The sequence below is a fragment of the Zingiber officinale genome, chromosome 9A (genome assembly GCF_018446385.1).
Source record: "Zingiber officinale cultivar Zhangliang chromosome 9A, Zo_v1.1, whole genome shotgun sequence".
In the NCBI taxonomy this organism is placed as follows: Eukaryota; Viridiplantae; Streptophyta; class Magnoliopsida; order Zingiberales; family Zingiberaceae; genus Zingiber; species Zingiber officinale.
In genome coordinates, this window is record NC_056002.1 from 55,813,636 (window position 1) to 55,840,958 (window position 27,323).

The window sequence follows — 27,323 nt, forward strand, 5'->3', positions numbered from 1 at the left end:
GAAAGAACGGTATCGCGTGCAAGTGGGCTTTAAAGGACCCTTTGGTTTCCATAGGGTCACACCTAGGGATCTGATGTCCTCCTTCATCGGCTCCATGGTTTGTGTGGAAGGCATCGTCACTAAATGTACTAAAATCAAACTCTCAGCCGTACCCATTTCTATGTTATTTGATTTTTGATGTCTCTATTAACATACTGCTACTTTCAATTATTGATACTTTCAATCATCTTTTAGATAAAAGGAAATTCAGGTTGATGATTTAAGTCTAGTGCATTAACATAATATTTTTTTATTTGCATTCTACTTCCATCAAAAAGCTTGAAATTGTTGGCACTCAGATTATCTAAAATAGCATCGAACAATTAACTAGTTTTTCAAACTGCTAATTGAATTGAATGATTAGTTTTAGTTTCTTTGAGTCATAGTTTGAAAATTTTATGGCTTACTGTCTTATATACTATCTGCGTCTCTTACTAGTTTAATCTTTGATTGAATGCTCATTCTAGCATTCACACTGCCATAGTTCTTTGTGTCTAATCATGTTCCTTTATCTGCATGGAAGGCATCGCCACTAAATGTACTTAAACTCTCATCCGTACCCATTTTCTATGTTTTATGATCATTGATGTCTCTAATAAGAAATTGTTTTTGTTTTAGTAATAGAGAGTCTTCATCCCTTGTTGACAGTTTGATAAATCTTGTTGTTGGTGTTTATTTAATGGACGGTTCCAATTATTGCTACTTTCTATCTTCTTTCAGATAAAAGGAAATTCAGGTTGATGATTTAGGTCTAGTGCGTCAACATATGACTTTTTTTATTTGCATTCTACTTCCATAAAAAAACAGGAAATTTAAAATTGTCGGAACTTGACTATCTAAAATAGCATCAAACAATTTATCTAATGTTTTGAATTGCTAATTGAATTGAATGATGAGTTTTAGTTTCTCTGAGTTTCATAGTTTGAAGATTTTATTGCTTTCTGACTTATATGCTATTTATGTCTCTTACTAGTCTTATCTTTGAATGAATGCTCATTCTAGCTTTTGAACTGCCATAGTTCTTTGTTTCTAATCCTGCTCCTTTATCTGTGTGAAGGTTCTCTTGTAAAGCCAAAGGTAGTCAAAAGTGTTCACTATTGTCCCGCCACAAAACAATTCACATTTCGTGAGTACAGGGACATTACGTCAACTGCTGGCTTGCCTACAGGTTCTGCTCATCCAACCAGGGTAAGGAAATTAACTCAACGACTCTCAATTGGTGTGTTTCCTAATGCATCTGCTTCTCTTGATAACTTTATCAGGATGAAAATGGCAATCTATTGGTAACTGAACACGGGCTCTGTGAGTATAAGGATCATCAAACTTTGTCCATGCAAGAAATGCCTGAAAATTCTGCCCCTGGCCAGCTTCCAAGGACTGTGGATGTAATTGTTGAAGATGATCTTGTTGATTCTTGCAAACCCGGTGATCGAGTAGCAATCGTAGGGGTTTATAAAGCATTCCCTGGGAAAAGCAAAGGCAGCTTGAATGGAGTCTTCAGGTGAATTTACTATTGCTGTAGTTCTTTTAACTTATTTTGGTCCTGAATTCTTAACAAAGGGAAAACTTCATTACTACAGGACTATTCTCATAGCCAACCATGTTTCTCTTTTAAACAAAGGTGCACATGCGCCAAATATTTCTATTCAAGAGGCAAAGAAAATAAAAGAAATAGCAAAGAGAAGTGATGCATTTGATCTGCTCGGGAATTCGCTTGCACCCTCAATATATGGTCATCTGTGGATCAAAAAGGCAGTCATCTTACTGATGCTTGGTGGCGTTGAAAAGAATTTGAAAAATGGAACTCATTTAAGAGGGTAGGTTATCACAATCCTCGAGCACAATCTCCTTATTGTTTTTGGTAGTAGCATAATGTGACTAGTTATTCCTTTTTCTATTGCAGTGACATAAACATGATGATGGTTGGCGATCCATCAGTTGCCAAATCCCAACTGCTAAGAGCTATCATGAATATTGCACCACTTGCTATCTCGACGTCTGGTCGAGGCTCCTCAGGTGTTGGCTTGACAGCTGCTGTCACTTCTGATCAAGAAACTGGTAATTTATCTGGCTGTTTACAATTTTCTTGTCGAATGAAACCGCTAGAAATCTTTTAATGAATCACATACTCAGGTGAGAGAAGGCTTGAAGCTGGTGCAATGGTTCTAGCTGATAGAGGAGTTATATGTATTGATGAGTTTGATAAGATGAATGATCTAGATCGCGTTTCCATACATGAAGTTATGGAACAACAGACAGTGACAATTGCCAAGGCAGGCATTCATGCATCACTAAATGCTAGATGCAGTGTAGTAGCTGCTGCAAATCCTATTTATGGAACTGTAAGTTGTATCTTTACTTCTTTTTTTTAGCATTTGAATGGAACAAATAAGTTTTTGAACTTCATCTGAGATTCCATTCCAACATTTATGAATATTTACTTGAACAGTATGATCGGTCATTGACACCCACGAAGAACATTGGACTTCCTGATTCACTGCTTTCTCGTTTTGATTTGCTTTTCATTGTCCTTGATCAAATGGATCCTGAGATCGACCGTCAAATTTCAGAGCATGTCTCTAGAATGCACAGATATTGTGCAGATGACAGAGGTAACCAATATGTTGCATCAAATTCTTGCATTTTTCATCTTCTCGTGGTCTTAGTAACTCTAGAATGGACAGGCATTGGAGGGCATGAAAAATCTGTGAGATATACTGAAGATGATGATGGTGATGTTGATACATCTGTCTTTGTTAAGTACAATCGAGCTCTCCATGGACAAGAAAGGAAAAAGGGGAAAAAGCAAAAACATGAGAGACTAACTATCAATTTCCTCAAGAAGTACATCTACTATGCAAAGAACATTTATCAACCAAAGCTTACTGATGAGGTCATATCGAAAACAACATTCATATTTCCATTGCAACTTAATTATAAATCTCAATTAATATTGATTTTGAGCAAATTTAATCGATGCCCCATACTCTGTTGCATTTGAATTTTCTTTGCTTTTAGACATTTTTGATAAGCCCATCGTTATTACACAGGCATCCGAGCATATAGCGACATCTTATGCGGAGCTTAGGGACGCTGGCGCAAATGCAAAGGTATGCTACATGCAAAACAAACAAATTTAATTCAATTTGTCCTCATACTTAAGGATCAATTCTAAGTTTGTATCTTTTATTTAAGTACTAGGTTAACTCATCTATATGTTCAAAATATATCTCTTTGATGCATGCTTTTGTAGATGATATTCTACTAATTTGTGAGACTGTAAATTACTTAAATTCAAAGTTTCAATTGTGAAGAATAAATTTGAAACTAAAAAATATTAAGCAGAAGTAAATGCATGTATTGTAATTTCATTTATAAGAAAAAAGAATCATGGGAATAATTTTAAAGGAAAATGGAATTATAATTATTATGCATAATTGTTCTAAATATTTTGTATCTATTATTCAAAGATAAAGATATAAGATGAACATATTGTTATTGAGATAAAAATGAATAGTTGAAGGAGAGAAGTTCCCTAATGTTGTGATTTTTCTAAAATTTTGCTATAATCATTCATACTTCATGGATCAAAGTGGTGGAATGTTAACAAGCAACTTAGAAAAAATGAGGTCAAAAAATGAGAATGCTAAGATGAACTAAGGAACTATAACATTTGTGAGCAAAGATGATCCGATGATCATAAAATGAGAGAAATAGGTTAGTTATGAACATGATCATAAGGTAACTTTAAGAAAAATTAAGTTTGTTAGAGTGGAAGTTGCAAAATGAAGGAGATTAGAAAAAGTTAATTAATGCAATAAGAAAATAATCCATTTGAATATTACTAGTGGTGTGATATTGCATGGGGGTTTGAGTTCCATATAGTTGATTTCGTATAACTGAGATTATAATGCAGTTATTTTTTATATGTTTTTTTTTCCTTTAAGTTTGTCTACACACTCTAACTTAGATTGTTAGTTGAGATTATGAAGTTATGTGACTTGGATTGAAGATTGGAATTTTGAAATTTAAGGTGAGACCAAGTAGGTGTGAAAAAAAAAGTTTCTAGTAAACATTTCGAGGAATTTGTACATAATTTGTGAAGGTTTGCTCTATTTCATACTAAAAGCTGTCTCATGAAGTTTGTGTTCCTTTTTTCTTTTCTCTAGCATGGAGGAGGTACACTTCCAATTACTGCAAGAACCCTAGAGACCATAATTCGTCTCTCAACTGCTCATAGCAAAATGAAACTGAGGACCGAGGTACTTTATCCAATCACTTCATGATTTTTATATGAACAAGAGCATAAATTATCCAGGCAAAGTTAGCTTGCTTCTATTTTTTTTTTCTTCTCGAGTTTTTATTTGTTAATTTCTATTCTTGAATGGCAACTTCCAAGCAAAACCTCTTTGCAAGAGAAGAAATGAATCAGTTTAACATTTCTCTACAAACTTGCTGACCTTTCTCCCCACTGGCAAAGGTTTTGAAAGCTGATGTTGAGGCTGCATTGCAAGTCCTCAACTTCGCCATATATCACAAAGAACTAACTGACATGGAAGAGCGTGAACAAAGAGAACTAGAAATGAAGCAAAAAACTGATCATGACACTGACCAGAATGAGTATCCTGATGGCAGCAGAAGGTGATTTCATTTATCTTTGCTCTTTATTTCATTCTTCCATTTTACATATTATTAATAGTTTGTCATTTCATGAACAGTATGGTGGAGCCAATGGATGTCGATGCTGATCACGGTGTGAATGAAGTCGAGCTACCTCCTGACAGGTTCCAACCAAATTCTTTGTGCAACTCTAACTGAAAGATGTTCATGTTTTGAAGAATTGTTCACAAGCAAACTTAAAACCTCCTTTTCTCATGTAGAATTGAAGCATTTGAAGCGATCTTAGGCCAGCATGTTATGCTCAACCACTTGGATCAAATTTCCATAGACGAAATCGAAGGATTAGTCAATCGGGAAACAACAAACCGCTACACAAGACGCCAGATATCATTCATCTTGGAGGTATTCAAAAATTAAACTGACTCGAACATGGTATCTGGACATGGATTTTTTCAGATATATTTCTTGCTTTATTTTTCTTCACAGAGAATGCAGGACTCCAACAGAATTATGATCATGGAGGGAGTGGTTCGAATCATTTAAATATGAACTGCAGTTTGAGAAATCACATTAAGGTATATGAATCATGTTTGAGGAGACTCCGATTGTGAAGCTTAATCATGTGGAAATTTTTATATGAACAGAAATGTAATGCGGTACAACTGACCATCAAGTTCGAGTAGAAGACTTGTAATGGATTTGTTATTAATGGAGTAATCTCCAAATTCTAATATTGCTACTTAACTTTTATAGGTTGCTTCTTCAAAACACATTGTTTTGTATTTCTAGCTGGCCTCCTTAGACATTTTAAATTTATTTTTTTGTTATCATTATTGGAGCAAAAGTTAATATCATTCATCTCAAGCGGTTTAGTATTATCAGTCTTATGACAATGTACATGTACAGATAGATAAATCTTTGGAAGCATTTTATTTAGCGTAACAGTTCTTTGTATGGAAAATTTTTTCAAATCATCATTATTATTTAGTTGATAATAGATAGATATTTAACTCTCTGAGCGGATGATCTTCAAACTATTATTGATTGATCAAGTTAGGTAATGTCGAATTTGATTGATCGGTTGGATCTTATAAAAATTTTTCATCGATGATTAAGGTAAATCGGAATGTATTTACGGCGGAGGATTCAGAAACCTAGTATTATTTAGTTGCACCATTATTGCACCTTAGAAACAATTGATTCAAAAACAAAATAAATTAAAATTTATTTTTTAAAAATAAAATTGAATAAATACATTATATAAAATTAATTAATTCAATCTGTTATTATTTTTTTTTTATCAATTGATTAATATCGAGCAATTGGATTAATTTAATTTGTTAGGCCAGTTGTGTGTTGTTCAATTCAAGTATATTAATTGACGATAATGTTTAGATTTATTGGACTTGTGAAATTTAAAATCCAAATCAAACTAAATAAATTGATAATTTTTTTGAAAACTAAATTTTCAAATAAACCAAATTAAAATTTTAAATTCATTAGGTTCAATTAGTTAATTAAATTTAATGGATCTTTTACTCCCCTCTAATGTCATTCTCATCTCCAATTTATAAGATCACCAAGTTTTCCAATGGATCTCAAAAGTATGTTTAATACTGTATGTCGATCATGCTTTTCGATGTAGTATGTAATTATAAAATCCTAGAAATTTATACTTTCAAGTATGGATAAGTTTTTCGATAGAATTATTTTAAATTTATAAATGCTCAAATCTCATATTCAAACTCATGTTAGTTAACAAATAGGTAAACATGTATCGAAAACCAAAATGAATTGCCCCTATTGATAGCGAAGGAGTTCGCAAAGGCCACTACCAAAGGAGTTCTCATGTTAGTAATCTTCTTGCTTTTGGCGTTTCCAGGTACAAACTATACGGCAAGATCGTGTATAAAATACTTTAAAACGAAGAGGAGAATGTACCAACAAAGCTGAATACCCCATTTACACATTACCCTACAAGTACTTGCCATTTCTGTCTAATTGCACTGAACTGATCTTTTAAAGATCGATTTGGGGCTTCAGCTCTCGCGGCTATCTCCACCACTTTGCAGAAGGCATCAGAATATGTAGTAGACATGTCTCGAAACTAAACCAAAATGGATTGCCCCTACTGAAATCAAAGTTCACAAATGAAGCAATAGTTACACTGTATCTTGTCAATATCAATATATAGATTCATGAATCAATTATCTCAATATGTCAAAAGCTTTCTTCTTGCTTTTGGAGTTTTGGGGTACAAACTATAAGGCAAGAACGTGTATAAATACTTTAAACGAAGACACTAATGAACCGACAAGGCTGAATAGGAGCAAATATATAGTGTAGATAGAATAACTCCATTTACACATTACCTTACAAGTATTTGTCATTTCTGTCTAATTGCACTGAACTGATCTTTTAAAGGTCGCTTTGGGGATTCAGCTCGGGCGACGATCTCCACCACTTTGAAGAAGGCGTCAGGACAGAACAGTGCTTCTACAGCAACTTCAGCAACCTGCTCTCTGGAGATGGAACCTTCATAAAGCGTATCCTGCAAATCATGTTCGGATAAGCAATTTGCCTATTATATAGCTAATATCTCGAAGTCCTAATGTGTATACTACCTCTGGTTCCATAACGATGTTACCAGATGAAGGTTCGTCCCTCAACCCTCCTGGCCTTATGATCGTGTAGTTTATTCCGGATCGTCGGATGTATTGTTCTGCTTGGAGTTTCGCTATCAAAGTCAGTCCAAATACATTTAGTACAATATAAGCTGGATTAAGGACTTGGCCCATCGCAGCTCCATTGACTAAAATGGAACTGACAAGGATGAATCTATTAACCCCTATTTTCCGACAAGCTTCCACTAGATTGACCGTGCCAAAGTTGTCAACCTGCAATGTGTTTATCGAATAACATATCAAAAATTAGGCTAACTTTTAAGTCCACTAGAAAGCTAAGCAACTATGTAATTTGAGAACTACAAACCAAACAACAGCGAAATCATGATCGCCTAAGATCATTGTTCAAAGCTACTAACAAATTGATTTAACTGAAGTTTTAAGTTAGTGAACATTGATGGTTGAACATTGTAAAAATAGTAGGATTTTTACAAGAGAATTTAACCAGACCTAGAAGAACTACACCAAAATCATATCGTCCGACTAATCTTGAAGATAGATGGTCTTCCTCTTGATTCATCTATTGGGTAAATCTAGAGTATAACTTATGCACACTCAGAGGTTGACCTTCAGAATATTCATTCCTAATGGGATTCAAACCCTAATACCCTTTTTATTCTCTTGAGTGCTTTACCACTGCACTACACTGACCATTTCTATCTTTTATCGTCCTAGGAACAAAGGGCAATAGCTTCAAAATGTTAGTCAGGAATACCAAAAAATGAATCATGTCATCGTATAATTTTGCCCTAAATGAAGCTAAGGTAAGGAAACAAAGACAAATATGGCTCCATGTAGAGAAAGACAAGAGGGTTCAATGCATTTCAGTAGGTTACCTTCCAGGGAGCAAAGATATCCCAAGAATATCGAAACCCTGTTGCACAAATCACTGCATCGGCATCGCCAATTGCTTCGGCTAGCTGCTCTGAGCCTCCGGTCACATCGGCCCTGACCTGCATAACAAAAGGAGCAATCAAGATGCCCATGTCTCATCTTTTAAACAGAAATTCCATCAAATGCTAAACAGGCCCAGAGGAATTCAACATTAAGCCCGTCCAAGTTAGGGTTTTTGAGCTTCAGCCAAATCCCTAACGGTGGCCAAAACCTAGGAAGCAGATTATTTTGGGGGAAAACAGAATGAAGGAATGAAGAAGAAGAAATCAAATTAGGGTTTTGCAAATCCAAGTTCGAGCTACTCACAAACTCCACATTGGAATCCTTAGGAAGGCTGCTCCTCGCTTTGTCCAAGTCCAGCGCGCCGGCGCGCACGCCGTACCCACGCGAGAGCAGCTGCTCCACTATCCTCCTCCCGGTCCTGCCTGTCGATCCGGCGACAAAGACCTTCTTCCTCGTCGTCTTCTCTTCGATTTGCTCGGACGTCGCCTCCATCTGATCCACGAGATGCGAACGTGAGCCAGCAAAACAGATGAAGGGACGGAGAGAACGAGAAGCATACGCTGGCAGCCATGGAAGGGGAGAGATTCCTGGGGATCGAGCGAAGATCTGAGAGGGATTTGAGCGGGAGAGAGGATCCAAACGGAAGGCTTCGAAGCAGCGTCGTCGTCGTCGTCGTCGTCGCCATAGCCACACTCCAGTTTATCGATTTCTGTATATTTTTTAAAATTTAAAAATAAAATAAAATAACAGTATATAATTAGATTAGGAGTGTCAAAATCTTAAATTCGTATGACCGACTCAATTAAAAAGATTTATTTTATTTATTTTAATATTTTTATTTTAATAATAATAATATTATTATTATTATTATTATTATAACCATCTATACATTTTTAAAATAAAATTTAGTTTGATCTAAAAAAATCTTTCATTAAATTAAGGTCAATTCAGATTAACCTAGATTAATGTGAATCTAATCTGATCATAACACAATTTAAAAATCTTGACATTCCTATATATAATCATCTTTCTTTCCTCTAATAGTAAATGGAGGAAATGCCATGAATTTTCAAAGTATTCAAGGTTGCACATTTCTAAAGAGTAAACAACGATGATGTCACCTTGATCGAATGGATCATAGTAAATTATTTTATCAAATGGATTGAGTTTGAACTAGCTCAAGTCTTCGTACTTGATTTATAAGTTGCTAAGAGAGCTCGTGATAGATTAGACGACATATTTCAATGATGATATATGCAAGTTACGCCATCACTTTTTGTTTTATTTTTTTTAATAATCTAAAAAAAAAACTTCGAGGTGATCAAGGTGACTGATCTAATCTTATAAAAAAACTTCATCAGATCAGCTACCAAGATAAATTTAAAAATCTAAAGGACTCATCGGGTCACCTTAAAGTTCAGATTGATAACTCATCAGTAGATGAGTAGGATTGATGAACCAAACATTTGTAAATACACTTGGAATTTAATTAAGCAAGATTGTTTTTTAGTTAGTACTTTAAACTAATAATATTAATGAATAAGATTATTAAGTGTGACAAAACTTATAAATGCCCCTTAATTAACCAATTAAACAAGTTTAAAATGTAAAATTCTTAAATAATAAATAACTTCAAATACAAAACTAAAATTCAGACAAAAAAAATCAAACCAAACTAATTATTCTAACGATTTGATTTTATTTTAACGACGTAACTCACAAACAATATAAAATTTGATAAACGATGTAGCTAGCTAGATCTTCATCTTCATGTATTATAAGAGTTGATAAAACAAATGGGCAGAATTGTCCTCACCTAGATCTCTCTTGTTGTTTGTTGCTCCTAGATGGAGCTCAAATCCGCCTCCATCTCCGACATCTTCTGAAGCGCATCCCTCGCCGCATTCAGCTTCGCTATCCTCTTCTGCGGCGAGACGCCGGTACCGATAACAACCCCGTCGACCACCGCATTCGCCGTGTGCAGCAATCCGTCGGTGGAGTACTCGAACTCCGGCCGCTTCCCCTGTTTCTGCTTTTGGTAGAACTCGTACAGGATCGTCACTGGGTGCTCGTTCATGTTCTCCATCGTTATGATCGGCTCCATAATCACCCGAAAGACCTACGAACGCAGGAACGACGATCGATAGGAAGAGATCCAACAGAGAAAAATGAGATTTTTCAGACCTTCCAAACGAGTTCGAGGTCGAAATTGCAGTCGATGTAGACGGCAGCGGCGATGGACTCGACCATGTCGGCCAGTACTTTCCGGGCTTTGTTGTTGCTGCCGCCGTAGGAGAGCTCTCCGATCTCTTCCTCCCGCTCCGCCATTACGGAATCTGTGAACTCCACGACCTGATCGGAATCGAAAGGGGGGAACCATTAGAGATGCTCGCAGATCTGATTTTATCATGTCGAAGTTGGGATTTTGAGGGCTGACGCACCAATTGATCGAGGGCGGCGGAGTGGCGCCGGAGATAGCGGTAGAGTTGGTGGCGCACGGCGACGCGGGCGAGCTTCTCGGTCGAGAGGTTAGCGCTCCGGAGGACGGTGAGCTTTCCGGAGCCGAGCGAGGGGTCGGAGAAGTAGAGGAACTTGGTGAAGGCGAGGCCGAGGACGGCGTCGCCGACGAACTCGAGGCGCTGGTAGGAGGGGCGGTCGGGGTGGGAGCCGTGTGTGAGCGCCTCCGTTAGGAGCGACGGGTCGCGGAAAGTGTAGCCGAGGAGGCCCTCGATCTCCGCGACGGAGGAGAGCGGTCCGCAGTGCTCTTCCCCTGCCACCGCTGCCGCCGCCGCCGCCGCCGCTGCCCCATCGTTCTCCATGGTTTTGGAGGGGGGAGGCGGCGGGCGTCCTCCCCTTCTTACCCTCGCCCATCGCACGCAGCTGCATACGTCAGCAAAGAAAACGTGTCTGACTGCCGCGGCGCGTGGCCCACCAAAAAATCCAGCACAGGCTGTCGTTTGTGGACGGCGGAGGCGTTCGCCGGAGAGCTGCAGGATGTGGAGGGGATGGCGCAGTTCGGCAGAGTTTGGCGGGCTTCTATTCCATTCCTAGTGGCTCCATCCGAGCTTGATTGCGGAATTTGGTTAGATGATTTTGAGCTAGTCGGATGAACAATTAATTGCATATAAAAAAATAAATTAAAATAAGTTCCGGGTTAAAACTCAAGTAGGCTAACACCTTTCTCGGTCCAAAAACTTATAACGGTCAAAGCAGAAAAACACAAATTTAAATTTCTAAATTCTAATTTCATTACTTGTTGACGCCCTCAGGATGAATCTCTCTGTTGGATCAAAAGTAAGTCCTTATTGAGCAATTCTATCTATCAGATAAATATTTTACCAAGAAAAAAAAACTTACTTTTACCGAGCTGAAATTGTCCTCGTTAGTCGTATATAATGCACCAACGTAGGATCTCATTAAGACGACACGTGTTGGTTTCTGACACGCTTTTATTTTTATACATCACAATCATGTGGATGCGGAGGCGTTTAATTGGGAAATGGATAAGTGTGCATTAATTGCTTGTTATATGTTCGTGTTGCCATAGTGCTCTTGGATGACCCAGCGGTCAACTGCTATGAACGAATATTACAAGTGATTTTTTATTCCCGGTTAATTTGTATTAGAATATCAAGAAAAAAAAATTTATGATTCAAGAAAGAGAAACTTCAGACGTTGATGTGGACTTTACCCTGAATATGTATAGGAAAAAAATACTGATAGGAATAAAAATTCTAAATAAATTAAAAATATAAAATATCCTAAATGAATTAATTAAAAAAAATATATCAATAAAATAGATTATAAATTCTTTTATCTTCTCGTATCATTCTTTTTAAGATAGAAAAAAAAAAAAAATTCAGTATTCTAGAATTATTTCTGTTTTACCATGTGTCCGAGAATTAAAAAAATAGTATGATACTAATGAATTACCACAGGCCTCGTGAGCTCTCTTCTCTTCCATAGTTCCATTTGGAACTTTCTTGTATGCATCAACAAGTGGCAGTAATCCATGTTTAACAAACTTATCAATAACAGCATGGGCTCTTCGCTCTAGCTATCTCAGACTGATTTATTGTGCATAAGATTTAAAAGCTGTTCTGATACATCTTTACTAACCCGATATGTTTTCTTCTCAGTGTCAATATAAGTTAAAACAATTCTCTCGTCAGTCTAATTAAAAGACAGAAAATGAATCTCTTGAATGCCAAGATGCGCCTCCCTCATATCAGCAACCATCCCAACAAATAGTAGTGTTTTTAGCATCATGATTTTCGATCCTCGAGGCTCTAGCAACCATCAAAATAACAATGTCATGGCTTACCTTTTTGGAGAATATCTTAATAAGGTTTTTATCTATAACTTTATCCACTTGGTAATTATCTTAAAATGGATCACTAAATATTTCAATTTTATCATCTACATCTTCTTTATAAATAAAAACTTTTTCCTTTTTATCAAGAACATCTTCTTTATAAACGTCCTTCCTCTCCCTCACTCGTTTCGACATCTGAGTTTGCATTTGGGTTTTCAAATCTCGTTGTCATCCTTTCAACCAATTATTCCACAAATTGTACCATCCATTCCATCTGTTTGCCAATAACTCGAGAATACTGCTCCATATCGTGTTTGTACACATTGTTGATATCGTCAACATGTTGTTGTCTTCTAGGCGGCATGACTCCTCAAGATCAACCTAACTCTAATACCAAACTTAGAAATTTATAAAAATACCTTAAATATCAAACTTGATAAAAATAATAAAATAGATTAAAAATACTCTTATGTTCCTGCATCACAAGATGTAGCAAAATTTCCTTCGTGATTTATTTATATGTATCTTATCGTGGGGATGATGATACTTAGCCACTTGGGATAAACGATATTGTTGGGACACTTTAAGAGATAGAGGCACGGGGCGCGAGGGGGGGGGATTATTAGTTCCGTTTGCTTTGTCGATGATGATTTACAGAGGAAAACTCGAAGCATATGTTTGTTAGAGTGAAAAGCCTAGTTTTTTTGTAAACATTTATTTTGAAATAAAGAATCACATTGGTCAAATGTCTATATTTATATGCTAAGTGTAGTTGTTCAATTAATTTATATTGTAGACAACATGGTATGTGGTGTCATATACAGAAAATCATATTATCAATTTCTTATAAATTATAAATAGTAGCTCACGACTAAGATGGAAAGGAACAAACCATTGAAATAGTCGTAGTATAATTGGTATTAATTTATCTTAACTATAAAATTATACTAGTACACTCTGAGTGTATTGAGCAGGACCATTTAAGGTAAGTTCTTTTTATACTGACTGTATAAAAGAACAAGACCTTTGTTATTATAGAAGTGTGTGCTCTTAATCATGATATAATAACAAACACATATACTCAATATTCATTTCTTTAATTTATCAAAGGGTGCGATTTAGTTCGATAAATCAATATGCCCGATAAGTTGGAAAATGATATTATTTATATGGTGTGTTATTGATTATAAAATGAAACTGTGTCCTACTAATCTAGGTTGATGATGCCCCCAAGAGGAGCTCATAAGGATTGTCATATAAACCCTGCAGGTGGACTTAGTCCGACATGACGATGAAGTTGAGTGGTACTACTCTTGGAACTAGATATTAATTAAGTGAGTTGTCAGTAACTCATTTAATTAGTGGACATTCTATATCTTAAATACAGGGATATTAACACACTCATGATAAGAAGGAGCCCATATAGTAATATGAGATTGGTGCGGTAGTTCAATAATAACTCTTTAGTGGTATGCGTTATCATTGATGAACTTGAGTTAGGTGTTCGGGGCGAATACGGGAAGCTTAAGTTCATCGAGAGACCAAAACCAATTCCTCCTCTCGGTCCCTGTCGTAGCCTCTTATTTATAAAGTCTTATACCCACCCATACCCACCTTCTTACCCACCTTAAGGTGGCTGACCAAGTCTAGCTTGGAGCCCAAGCTAGGGCCAGCCAAACCAAGGTGAGTTGGTGGCCGACCCTAGCTTGAACCCAAGCTTAAGTGGCCGGCCAAAATAAATTAAAAGGATTTTATTTATTTTTTTTATGTGGAAGCCATGGTTTTAAAAGAGAGTTTAAAATTTAAATATTTCCTTTTATAGTTTTCTACAAAAGATTAAGAGAAAGGTTTGATATCTTTCCTTATTTGTAGTTAAAAGGAAGATTTTAATTTTTGATAAAACTTTCCTTATTTAACCATCATCATAATTTTAAAAGAGAGTTTTAAAATTTAAATCTTTCCTTTTATAGTTTCTACAAAAGATTAAGAAAAGATTTGATATCTTTCCTTATTTGTAAATTGAAAGGAAGATTTTAATTTTAGAGAAAACTTTCCTTTTTGTAAATCATCCACATGTTTTAATAGAGAGATTTTAATTTATAAAAGTTTTCTTTTATGACCAACCATGAAGGGAATTTTTAAAAAAGAAATTTTTATTTAAAAATTTCTAGAAACAAATTAGGAAGTTTTAATTTTGTGTTTAAAACTTTCCTTCCTTGGAGGATTAGATATGGCCGACCACATTAATAGAGAAAATGATTTTTAATTAGTTAAATTTTCCTTTTCAATGGCAAGGAAAATAAGGAAGTTTTTGTTAAAACTTTCCTTATTTGCCAAGACTAAGGAATATAAAAGAGAGGGTAGAGGTGCCTCACCTCACAAGAATAATACATCTAGTATTCCTCTCTTCTCTTACTTGTGGTGGTTGACCCTCCATTTCTTCTTCCTCTTCCCCTTTTCTTCTTCCTTGGACGGCCACATCAACTCTCTAGGAGACCCTTGGTGGCCGAATTTTGCTTGGAGAAGAAGTAGAGAAAGGAGGCTTTGTTTCTTTGCATCCCTTGGAGCTTAGTTGGTGGCCGAAGTTCTTCAACTCAAGGAGTTTGTTGTTGGCCAAAACTTGCTTAGAGAAGAAGGAGGCTTGGGTGGATTCTCGTCCCGGTAGATTGTCGCCCACACGACGTTCGAGATAAGAAGAGGAATACGACAGAAGATCGTGAGGTCTATAAGCTATAAAAGGTATAACTAGTTATTAGTTTCCGCATCATAACTAGTTCATTCTTTTATTTAGATCTTGAAATACCAAACACAAGAGGCTAATGAATCTAGGTTATCGAATTTATGTTTTCGATTTTGTGTTTCTTTTATTTTTAGAATTTGTTATTCGATTGTTCTTTTTGGTTAAATCTAGGGTTACTATAAGAAAATTAAATATTAAATTTCATTGAAAGGCTTTGTCTAGGAAGTGGTGGATGCTCTCATACCCAAGAAGGCCTAGTGCCTCGCCATGTTTAACCTGGAAGTCGATCTCTGAAATTAATATTTAATTAAATTTATAACATGGGTAGATTTGGATCAATAATGTTAAGCATCGTTTGCGATCCAAGTCTAAACCACTTAGAACAAATAGATTGAATTTGGAATCAATAATGTTAAGTTCCGTTTGCGATGTTGGTTGCTACTCGGAAAGCCTAACGGTTCCACTGTACAAAAATTTTTGTACAAAGATCTGAACCTTTTCCTAGCTACCATGTGTTCTTTTAAATTAAACTTGGATCGCCTGCGAAACTTTACAAGTTTGATCCTAAGTTTAACTTATTTGTTCTTTTAGGTTTAGACTTGGATCTCCTGCGAAACTTAACACGTTTGATCCAAATCTACCTATGTTATTAATTCTATTAAATATTAATTTCCAAAATTGACTTTCAGGACTGCATGGCGAGGCACATGGCCTTCTTGGATATGGGAGCAACCACCACCGCCTAGACAAAGCATTTTAAGGAAAGCTAATATTTAATTTCCTTAAATAACTCTAGGTTAACCAAAAGAAGCAATCGAATCACAAGGAAAAGAAAAATAAAAGAATACAACATCGAAAACTAATTCGAAAAACTAGAATCGCATGCCTCTTGTATTTGATATCTTTACAAAGAAATAAAACTAGTATGATGTGGAAATTAAATACTAGTATACCTTTTCTTTTGCAAGCAAAAACCTCTAGGTCTTCTACCGTATTCCTCTTCTAACCTCGGACGTTGTGTGGGCAACGATCTTCCGAGATGAGAAACCACCAAAGCACCTTCTTCTCCTCCTTGCAAGGTCCGGCCACAACAAGAGCACCTCCAAGGACGAAGAGATTCAATCACCACCAATGATCCAAGGGATGCTAGAAAAAAGACTTCTTTTCTCTCCTTCTTCTCTTTCTTAGATCCGGCCACCAAAGCTATCTCCACCAAGAGAAGGTTTCGGCTACACAAAGGAGAGGAGAGGAAAAGGAGGGGCCGACCACACCCAAGGAGAAAAGAGAGGAAAAATAGAATAGAGATCTCTTAGCTATGAACGCACCTCTACCCCTTCTTTTATAATCCTTGGTCTTGGCAAATAAGGAAATTTTAATAAAAATTTCCTTAATTCCATTGCCATGAAAAAGAAAATTTAATTAATTAAAATCAAATTCCTTTTCTCACATATCATGGTCGGCCACATCCAAATTTCCAAGCAAATACAATTTTAAACACAAATTAAAATTTCCTTATTTGCTTCCGGAAATTTATAAAAATTTCTCCAATAATTTTTCCCTTCATGGTGGATTATAAAAAGGAAATTAAAATCTTTCTTTTAAACATGTGGATAAAAAGAAAGTTATCTCTAAAAATTAAAATCTCTTTTAATCTACAAATAAGGAAAGATATCAAATCTTTTCTTAATCTTTTGTAGAAACTTATAAAAGAGAATATTTAATTTTTTAAACTCTCTTTTAAATCATGAACATGGTTAAAAAGGAAAGTTTTCTTAAAATTTAAAATCCACCTTTTAATTAACAAATAAGGAAAGATTTCAAATTTTAAGCTCTCTTTTAAACATGTGGATAATTTACAAATAAGGAAAGTTTTTACCAAAAATTAAAACCATCCTTTTAATCTATAAATAAGGAAAGAGATTAATCTCTTCTCTTAATCTTTTGTAGAAAGCTATAAAAGGAAATTTTTTAATTTTAAACTCTCTTTTAAAATAATGATATCCACATAAGAAATAATTTTAAAAAAAATCCTTTTTAATATTCTAGTGGCCGACCACCTAAGCTTGGGACCCAAGCTTTGGCCGGCCACCAACTTGGCTCATCCACTTGGTCTTGGCCGGCCCTAGCTTGGGTTCCAAGCTAGCTTGGCCGGCCCTATTGGATGGGTAAGAAGGTGAGTATGTGGTGGGAATAAATCTCTATATATAAGAGGCTACGATAGGGACCGAGAGGAGGAATTGGTTGTGGTCTCCCGATGGAATTAAGCTTCCCGTGTTCGCACCGAACACACAACTTAATTTCATCAATAATAATTCATTCCACTAAAGAACTATTATTAAACTACCGCACCAATCCCAAATTACATTTTGGGCTCATTCTTATTATGAGTGTGTCAGTCTCCCTGTGTTTAAGATGTCGAATGTCCACTAATTAAATGAGTTACTAACAACTCACTTAATTAATATCTTAGTCCAAGAGTAGTACCACTCAACCTCATCGTCATGTCGGACTAAGTCCACCTGCAGGGTTTAACATAACAATCCTTATAAGCTTCTCTTGGGGATATTATCAACCTAGATTACTAGGATACAGTTTCCTTCTATAATCAACAACACACACTATAAGTGATATCATTTTCCAACTTATCGGGCTTATTGATTTATCGAACTAAATCTCACCCATTGATAAATTAAAGAAATAAATATCAAATATATGTGCTTGTTATTATATTAGGATTAAGAGCACATACTTCCATAATAACTGAGGTCTTTGTTCCTTTATAAAGTCAGTATAAAAGAAACGACCTCTAATGGTCCTACTCAATACACTCTAAGTGTACTAGTGTAATTATATAGTTAAGATAAACTAATACCTAATTACACTACGACCTTCCAATGGTTTGTTCCTTTCCATCATGGTCGTGAGCTACTGTTTATAATTTATAAGGTACTGATAACATGATCTTCTGTGTGTGACACCACACACCATGTTATCTACAATATAAATTAATTGAACAACTACATTTATCATAAATGTAGACATTTGACCAATGTGATTCTTATTTCTTGATAAATGTTTATACCAAAAGCTAGGCTTTTAGTATACATCCTAACATGCGATTCCAAATTTAATTTCTAAAGAACACAATAGGTTGTTAGGAATGGTTCAGGACTTGACAAAATTTTTATACTGGGAACCGGTACGATATTCTGAGTATCAACCAACAATTAGTATCAGAGCTAGGGTTTGCCTCTGTGTGTTTGGTTTTCAGTTTAATTATGCACATGTCATACATAATTTAGGCAGGATAATAGTAGGATATGCTAACTCTGTAGTTGCAAGCTCCAACTATTATGACTTATAGAAATTGTGTGTGATTGAACCATTGGACATGTCAAAGGCATTTTATTTATGTGCATGATTGTATATATTAAATACAATAGGAGCTGTATTAGTTTTAGGATTTTACATTTTTGTTTCGATCTAGATTACATGTACATTCCTTTGTGGAATATAGGTTCGATATATGTAAAATTCTATTTTTGTCGCGGATCGTATCCTTGCGAGGCGTGGTACTATTTGTGGATCAGAGGCACAACGGAAAAAGAAGCAAGATAGATGCGGCGACTAGACCCGATTGCGGTGGCTAAATATGGCAACAGCCAGGGTTGGCAGCACACGGAGGACAGTAATGGAAGAAGCCATAATAGTTGAAAAATTAATTTCCATATTTATTGCTTTTATTTACTGTGATGTGTGTGATGTGTGCTTGCATGGTTAAAATTCCTCACCTTAAATAACTAAGTGGAAGAGGGATTAGTAAATAAATTCCATGGTCTCCATTACTGGTTTGCAAGTGATGCAACAAACTTGCGTGTTGGCTCTGAGTGCCTCCCTCCACAACGGATGAGTTTGTTTGCAGATCACTAGATCAAACTTCCTTTATGGATGGTTATAGGAAATTATTTAGGAGCGTGTGATCTTCTCCAACTGAAGGGGCACAATCCTATTTAATGGACTAAGTATCAAGTAATGGTATACATTTAGACACATTCAATAGTATCCTCCCCAATGGAGTCACTGCTATTTTTTACGTGACCAAAGGAAAACCAACTATTTATTTTATTTGTCATAAAGTTAGGATGACAAAATAATAAAATTAATGGGTAAAACCTCCTCTTACAAATGTTTGAATTTGTATACGTTCACACTAACGTGACAAACAAAATTCACGGTGTTTTGAGGTGTTGGTAAATTTAAATAGTATTGTTTGAGGAATCAATATTATTCTAAATTTAGAGTATTGACCAAAGCTTATTTTGTGATTCTTAGAATGGCTTTCAACCCACTGACCATTATACTGAAAGAGAACAAACTTACTGGTCCAAATTACATAGATTGGAAAAGAAACTTGGACATTATCCTAACTGTTGAAGGCTATAAGTTTGTACTATTAGAGGTCTGCCCTAATGTGCCTAATAGTGATTCTAGTGAACAGAAGATTGAGTATCATAAGAAATGGGTAAAAGCAGATGAGATGGCGCGGTGTTGCATTTTGGCTTCAATATTAAATGTGCTACAATATTAACATCATGACGTGTCAACTGCTTATGATACGATGAACAATCTCAAAAAACTCTTCGGACACCAGAATCGAGCTGCTAGGCAAGAGGTAATGAGAAAATTAATAACAACCACTATGTCAGAGGGGACACCCGTAAGGGATCATATCCTAAAGAAGATGACTTATTTGAACGAAATACAGATCCTTGGAGCTAAAATCGATGGGAAAATCCAGATCGATATTATTCTCCAAACGCTACCCAGAAGTTTTGAGCAATTCCGCCTAAAGTATAACATGAATAAAAAGGCTTATACGTTGGCGGAACTTCTGACAGAACTTTATGCAGCAGAAGGTATATTTCGTCATAGTTCTCAGATTCACTTTGCTGAAAATGTTTCTACTTCTAAGTCGAAAGACAAGAAAAAGAAGAAACAGACTGACTCAGCAAAGAAGATGAAAAGATCCCTTGGTACTGGACCTAAAGCTGGAATGAAGAAGCCAAAGGGCAAGTGCTTCATCTGCAAGCAGTCGGGACATTGGAAGGTGGGTTGTCCTCGTAGGAGAGAGAACAATAAAGGTATATCTTATTCTCTAGTAGTTGAAACATGTTTAGCGGTGTTATCTACCAGTACCTGGTGTGTAGATACAGGAGCCACTGATCATGTCTGCAATACACTGCAGGGGTTCCAGAAAACCCGAGACTATTTGAGGGAGAGATAACCATCTACATGGGCAATGCTACGAAAGTGGCGGCTGTTGCAGTGGGAGACGTCTACTTATCATTTGATAGGAATCGAAGTTTGGTTTTGAGAAATTGTCTTTATGTACCAACTTTTAGAAAGAATTTATTTTCAGTTTCTAAATTATTTATGGATGGATATTCTGTTTCTTTTGATGACAAAGTAGTTATCAAGAAAAATAGGGTTATTATCTGTTCTGGTACATTAGTAGCCAATTTGTATACTCTAAATCCAATAACTCCCATAAAACAATAAATGAAAATTAATAGTACATCATTTAATTCTAATAAGAGAAAGGAACCTTCGCAAATGAACCAAACATATCTTTGACATCTAAGGCTTGGTCATATTAACTTGAGTAGGATTCAAAGGCTTATAACCAATGGACTCTTGGGTTCATTAGTGTTGGAAAACTTTCCAACTTGCGAATCTTGATTGGAAGGTAAAATGACCAAGAGATCTTTTAAGGCCAAGGGGTATAGAGCCAAAGATGTGTTGGAATTGGTTCATTCTGATTTGTGTGATCCTATGTCTATCCAGGCAAGATGAGGTTTCGAATATTTTGTCTCTTTTATAGATGACTATTTGAGATATGAGTACATTTACTTGATGCACCGCAAGTCTGAATGCTTTGATAAGTTCAAAGAGTACAAGGTTGATGTGGAGAAACATTATGATAAAAGTATTAAGACACTACGGTCTGATCGTGGTGGCGAATACCTCTTTGGAGAGTTTAGGAATTACTTATCAGAGGCTAGGATTCAATCCCAATTGTCTACACCTGATACACTCCAACAGAATGGTGTGACAAAACGAAGGAATAGGACTTTTATGGAAATGGTTAGATCAATGATGAGTTATTCAGAATTACCAAATTTGTTTTGGGGATATGCTCTGGAAATAGCAGTGTACATTTTGAATATGGTACCTTCTAAATCAGTACCCTTTACTCCTATGGAATTGTGGAATGAGCGTAAGCCTAGTCTGAGTCATATTCAGATATGTGGTAGTCCAGCACATGTGCTGAAGGGAGATACTGACAAGTTGGAATCACGTACAGAAGTTTGTCTATTTGTAGGATATCCTAAGGGAATGAAAGGTGGTTTGTTTTATAATCCTAAAAATCAGAAGATCATTATTAGTACCAATGCTCGATTTTTTGAGGAAGATTATGTAATAAACCATAAGCGCATGAGTGAAATTGTTCTAGAAGAAATGCGAGAGGACATGTCTACTTTAGTACCAACAGTGCAAGATGAAATATCACAAGAAACTGCAACACGTATCACAAATGATACATAACAATAGACAGTGCCTCGTCGTAGTGGGAGGGTTGTTAGACAACCTGAAAGATTCATGTTTTTAGGAGAGTTGTCGGACTTGGTCCCAGGTAAACATGAACTTGATCCCTGAACATATGATGAAGCACTCCAAGATATAGATGCAGAATCTTGGCAAAGAGCAATGAATTCAGAAATTGAATCTATGTATTCTAATAAGGTTTGGGAGCTTGTAAAACCACCAAATGGTGTAAAAGCCGTTGAATGTAAGTGGTTCTACAAAAGGAAAAGAGGGATAGATGGGAAGGTGGAAACCTTCAAAGCAAGGCTTGTTGCGAAAGGGTACACTCAGAAAGAGGGAATCAATTATGAGGAAATTTTTTCGTCAGTGGCCATGTTTAAGTCTATCCGGATACTCTTATCCAATGCCGCTTATATGGATTATGAGGTTTGGCAAATGGATATCAAGACAGCTTTCCTTAATGGAAGTCTTGAAGAAAACATCCATATGAAGCAACCAGAGGGATTTATTGAAAAAGGCAAAGAGCATCTAGTGTGTAATCTCAATCGGTCAATTTATAGACTGAAGCAAGCTTCAAGATCTTGGAACATCCATTTTAATGAAGTAATCCTATCATATGGATTTATTCAGTATCCGGATGAGTCTTGTGTATACAAGAAGTGTGATAGAAACGTGGTGATATTTCTTGTACTATACGTAGATGACATTTTTTTAGTTGGAAACAATATCATAGTGTTGTCAGAAGTAAGGATATGGTTGTCCAAGCAATTTGATATGAAGGACTTAGGAGAATGTGCACATATTCTTAGGATCAAAGTAATAAGGGATCGTAAGAAAAGGATGCTGTGCTTGTCCCAAGTTTCATATATCGATACAATCCTTGCTCGTTTTAGTATGCAAGACTCCAATAAAGGTTTTCTACCTTTTAGACATGGAGTAGCTTTATCTAAAAAGATGTCTCCGAAGACATTAAAGGAGATAGAGGACATGAAGGTAGTTCCTTATGCTTTGGCTGTCGGAAGCCTAATGCATGCTATGTTGTGCACGAGACAGGATATCTGTTTTACCGTGGGCATGGTTAGCAGATATCAAAGTAACCTGGACAAGGACATTGGACTGCTGTAAAGCATATATTGAAGTACTTGAGAAGGACTAGAGATTATATGCTAGTTTACCAAGCAGATGATTTGCTCCCTGTGGGTTACACGGATTCCAACTTCCAATCAGATAGGGACAATAGTAAGTCTACATCAGGCTATGTGTTTACTTTAGGAGGTGGAGCCATTGCATGGAGGAGTGTTAAGCAGAAATGAGTTTCTGACTCAACCATGGAAGCTGAGTATGTGGCAGCCTCTGAGGCAGCCAAAGAAGCTGTGTGGCTTAGGAACTTCCTAATGGACTTAGATGTGATTCTTGGTTTGCCCAAAATCATCACAATTTATTATGATAATAGTGGTGCAGTAGCAAACTCGAAGGAACCACGAGACCATAAGGCGAGTAAACACATAGAGCGCAAGTACCACTTGATACGAGACATCGTAAAGCGAGGAGAAGTTGTTGTCACCAAGATTGCATCAGCAGATAACCTGGCAGATCCTTTCACTAAGGCCCTTCCGGCGAAAGCTTTTGATCGGCATGTTAAAGGAATGAGAATCAGATGTATGGCAACGTTTATGATAACATAGTCTTTTAATATAAGTGGGAGATTGTTAGAGTGTATACTAAAAGCCTAGCTTTTTGTAAATATTTATTTTGAAATAAAGAATCACATTGGTCAAATGTCTACATTGTAGGTGCAACGGAGGCCGGCAAGAGGGGGGTGACTTGCTTCTGAAAAATTAAAACTATACCCTCCTCGTACTTTCTACTCAAATAGTGCAATAGTAAACAAAATAATAAAGCAATAAATAAACAAGAAGATAGGAATTTAACCTGGTTACAACCAAGAGGGTTGTTAATCCAGGGCAGGAAGAAAAGCGCAGTAGAAGATCTCCTTTGCTGAAGGCGGAGAAGCCTTTTACACACTAATGGTTCAGAACTATTTGCTAGGAAGTTGTTACAGAGTTGAATACTCAGTTGATACTGAATTCCTAGCTCCAGGGGCCTTTAAATAACCTCTGGAAATCTGATCTCGAGGGTCCAGGGTGCCTCCAACAGGGGTCCAAGGCGCCTCCATCGAGTGGGCGGATAAAACTTTATCCGCAACGCAAATGGTCACTTTTGACCAGTTGAAGGCACCTTCATCAAGTCTAAAGGCGCCTTCAAGCTTGAGGCACCTACAAGGCAGATTGAGGCGCCTCTAAGGTGGAGGCGCCTCCAGTACTGGCTTGAGGCGCCTTAAGCTCTATTTCCAGCATCCTTTCGCCTTGTTTTGACTTTCGTAGCTCCATGGGATTGGGTAATTTCGGCCAACCGAAATAGGGCTCACCCGAACCCAATTTCTGGCTTTCCTCGAGCAGCCTTCCTCTCCGGCTTAACGTCCCTCGAATGCCACGCACGTTCTTCTCGCCCACAGGTGTACTCTTCCGCAACTCTCTCGTCCTTCGGACGCATCGAGCCCGTCGGCTCCTTTCCCATGCCGTCTTTCTCGCTAGTTGCGTCTTCTGCTCGACTTCCTGCGCTCCTAAGCTCTTGCACACTCAGACACAGGGACCAAACACAAAGCATGACCTAACAAACTTGGTTGATCACATCAAAACTACCACGGGGTCCAACAATCTCCCCCTTTTTGATGTGCATCAACCCAAGTTCAAGTTAGGGTAAACATAGACACAAAAAGTAATTTTAAAGAAAATTACTAAACTAACATGTTAAACATAAATTTGCAATAAATAAAATTGCAATACAGTTTAGAAAAATATCTAAAAAAAAATTTAGTTTTCCTAACCCCCCTAAACTTGTACTTTTTTCTCTCCCCCTTTGAACACAGCAAAAATGGGGTAAAAATAATATTTAGCAAATTCTTAATTTAGAAAAATATCTGATTAAAATGAGTTTTCAAAGTAAAATTTTGAAAAATTTTAAAAAATAATTTCTAAGTAAACCGTAAAAAAAATTTCTAAGTAAAAAAATTTTTAAACTAAAATGAATTTCTTGAATTTTCCAAAAAAAATTCTAAGTTAAATGACTTTTTATAATTTACCAGAAAGAATTTCTAAGCAAAACTTTCAAGAGACATTTTTCTAGAAAAAAATTTTAAAAAATTTCTAAGGAAATGTTTAAAAACTTTTCAAAGCATTAGTTAATTCTAATTTTAATGTTTTTATCATAAAGTTAATTAAACATTTTTATTTCGATATTTCGGCTTCTAGGTCGTTGTGAGGCATTAGACTTTCTTGGTTATTGGAGCAACAACCATTTCCTTAGACAAAGCTTCTATAAAGAAACTCAATGTCTAATTTTCTCACTGTAAGCTTTTAACAAAAAAAATTTAAACTAGCAAAGATTTCGGAACCCAATAGAGGTTCCTTCCTACATGATTATTTAAAAATTTAGGGGGTACATAGTTCTTGGGCACTCTTCTAAGTTGACCATGATGGTTTCTAATGTACCAATTCAATTTTCCATAAATTCTAACTTTTGATTTTGGAAACCTATTTAAGCATGCATCAGTTTTTAAATTCTTAATTTCTAATTTTAGATTATCATTTTTTGATTTTAGATTATCGTACATCTCAATTGGACATGCTTTTGCTAATTTCAATTTCAATTCAGTATTTTCTTTTTCTAATTTGAATAAGTCTTTAGAAAGAGACTTAATAAAGCGAAAAGACTGAGTCGGGGTTAGATTGTGTACCTGACTTACCTGACTCGGTGATGCTCCCCCTTCATCGTTGCTTTCTTCTGATAATGTTCCTCCCCCTTCATCTATGCTCATCTCTGAGCTTGACTCTTCTTCCATTTGATGGTCAGCCATTAGCGCTAACCCCGAGAAGGCTTCGATGTCTGATTCGGAAGACGACGAGTCTGACCAAGTGGCCTTCAGGTTCTTGTGCTTGGAGGATTCTGATCTCTTGTACTTTGTCTTTTCTTTCTCTTTCCCCTTTTTCTTCAAGTCCGGGCAGTCATCTTTGATGTGCCCTTCTTCGTTGTAGTTGTAGCAATGAACCGTCCTTTTTGTTTGTTGACGCCTCTTTATCTGCAATCTAAATTTATTAGATTTAAAAAATTTATTGAAGCGTCTTACCAGTAGTGCCGCTTCGGATTCATCGACCGAGGCTTCGGAGTTAGAACCGTTTATTCTTGTCTTTAAGGCAATGTTCTGACCAGTCTTCTCTACTCCATTGGGCTCTGCAACTAGAGATTCGTGAAGTTCAAAAGTAGAAAACAAATGTTCTAGAGTACTTACCTCGAAGTTCTTAGAGATGTAATACGCATCTACTAAGGAGGCCCACTCTGGAGTTCTGGGGAAGGCATTGAGCGCGTACCGGATTGAGTCCCGGTTCGTTACTTCTTCTCCAAGATTGGTTAGTTGCGTGATCAGCTCTTTGATCCTTGCTTGGAGTTGCGCTACCTTCTCGCCTTGGTTCATCCGGAGGTTCGTCAATTGGGTCCGGAGGATGTCGCGCCTTGCTAGCTTAGCTTCCAAGGTACCTTCGTGAAACTCCAGGAATTTCTCCCAGAGGTCTTTCGCAGAGTCGTAGCTTTCGATTTGACTTACCTCTTGTGGTGGTAGCACGCTAAGCAGGTGGAATTCTGCCTTTCTGTTAGCGACAAAATCGGCTTGCTCCTTCTTGCTCCACGTGTTTTCTTCTTTATCTTTCGGCGTTGCATATCCATATTTCATTATTAAAAGTATATCAAATCCAGTTTTAAAAAATACCTCTATTTTTCGCTTCCATGTAGAGAAATCTCCGTTGAACTTTAGAGGATGAATATTCACTCCGGCCATCGCCTTGATCGTTGTGCTTCAGTTGGCGGTTAGTCCTTCTGAGGCGGGCTGACTCTGATACCAATTGTAGGTGCAGCGGAGGCCGGCAAGAGGGGGGTGAATTGCTTCTGAAAAATTAAAACTATACCCTCCTCGTATTTTCAACTCAAATAGTGCAATATTAAATAAAATAATAAAGCAATAAAGAAACAGGAAGACAGGAATTTAACCTGGTTACAACCAAGAGGGTTGTTAATCCAGGGCATTAAGAAAAGCCCAGTAGAAGATCTCCTTTGCTGAAGGCGGAGAAGCCTTTTACACACTAACAGTTCAGAACTATTGCTAGGAAGTTGTTACAGAGTTGAATACTCAGTTGATACTGAATTCCTAGCTCCAGGGGCCTTTAAATAGCCTCTGGAAATCTGATCTCAAGGGTCCAGGGCGCCTCCAACAGGGGTCCAAGGGGCCTCCATCGAGTGGGCGGATAAAACTTTATCCGCAGCGCAAACGGTCACTTTTGACCAGTTGAAGGCGCCTTCATCAAGTCTGAAG

The 27,323-nt window shown here is 36.7% G+C and overlaps 3 protein-coding genes across 5 annotated transcripts in view; 1 reads left to right on the top strand and 2 right to left on the bottom strand.

Moving 5' to 3' along the window:
• Positions 1-5,390, top strand: part of LOC122021933 (DNA replication licensing factor MCM3-like) — a 5,907-nt gene extending 517 nt beyond the window's left edge. Inside the window, exons 3-17 of one of the 2 annotated variants that reach the window (XM_042580118.1) lie at positions 1-125; positions 1,097-1,227; positions 1,302-1,540; positions 1,620-1,856; positions 1,943-2,097; positions 2,173-2,381; positions 2,489-2,651; positions 2,724-2,932; positions 3,090-3,149; positions 4,209-4,301; positions 4,520-4,680; positions 4,758-4,823; positions 4,920-5,061; positions 5,146-5,234; positions 5,304-5,390. The exon at positions 1-125 is cut by the window's left edge and continues 81 nt beyond it. In XM_042580118.1, coding sequence (XP_042436052.1) covers positions 1-125; positions 1,097-1,227; positions 1,302-1,540; positions 1,620-1,856; positions 1,943-2,097; positions 2,173-2,381; positions 2,489-2,651; positions 2,724-2,932; positions 3,090-3,149; positions 4,209-4,301; positions 4,520-4,680; positions 4,758-4,823; positions 4,920-5,061; positions 5,146-5,202 — 2,047 coding nt within the window. In that variant the 3' untranslated portion in view covers positions 5,203-5,234; positions 5,304-5,390. Of the gene's footprint in view, positions 126-1,096; positions 1,228-1,301; positions 1,541-1,619; positions 1,857-1,942; positions 2,098-2,172; positions 2,382-2,488; positions 2,652-2,723; positions 2,933-3,089; positions 3,150-4,208; positions 4,302-4,519; positions 4,681-4,757; positions 4,824-4,919; positions 5,062-5,145 lie in introns of both variants that reach the window. The other variant, XM_042580117.1, reaches the window with a different exon arrangement.
• A 1,048-nt stretch (positions 5,391-6,438) lies between these two features.
• Positions 6,439-10,193, bottom strand: LOC122021334 (uncharacterized protein At2g34460, chloroplastic-like). Of its 2 annotated transcripts, none has more exons than XM_042579457.1 (7): positions 10,057-10,193; positions 8,800-8,949; positions 8,544-8,732; positions 8,180-8,296; positions 7,284-7,556; positions 7,032-7,210; positions 6,439-6,787 (listed from the first exon to the last, which is right to left on the bottom strand). In XM_042579457.1, the coding sequence occupies exons 2-6, from the start codon at positions 8,923-8,925 to the stop codon at positions 7,046-7,048; spliced, it is 870 nt and encodes a 289-aa protein (XP_042435391.1). In that variant the 5' UTR covers positions 8,926-8,949; positions 10,057-10,193; the 3' UTR covers positions 6,439-6,787; positions 7,032-7,045. The 2 variants fall into 2 exon arrangements, with proteins under 2 accessions (XP_042435391.1, XP_042435390.1); XM_042579456.1 differs by having other exon boundaries at positions 6,439-6,790.
• Positions 10,084-11,307, bottom strand: LOC122021335 (ribonuclease 3-like protein 2). Its single transcript, XM_042579458.1, has 3 exons — positions 10,682-11,307; positions 10,425-10,592; positions 10,084-10,359 (listed from the first exon to the last, which is right to left on the bottom strand). The coding sequence occupies exons 1-3, from the start codon at positions 11,057-11,059 to the stop codon at positions 10,084-10,086; spliced, it is 822 nt and encodes a 273-aa protein (XP_042435392.1). The 5' UTR covers positions 11,060-11,307.
• Between the last annotated feature and the right edge of the window lie 16,016 nt (positions 11,308-27,323).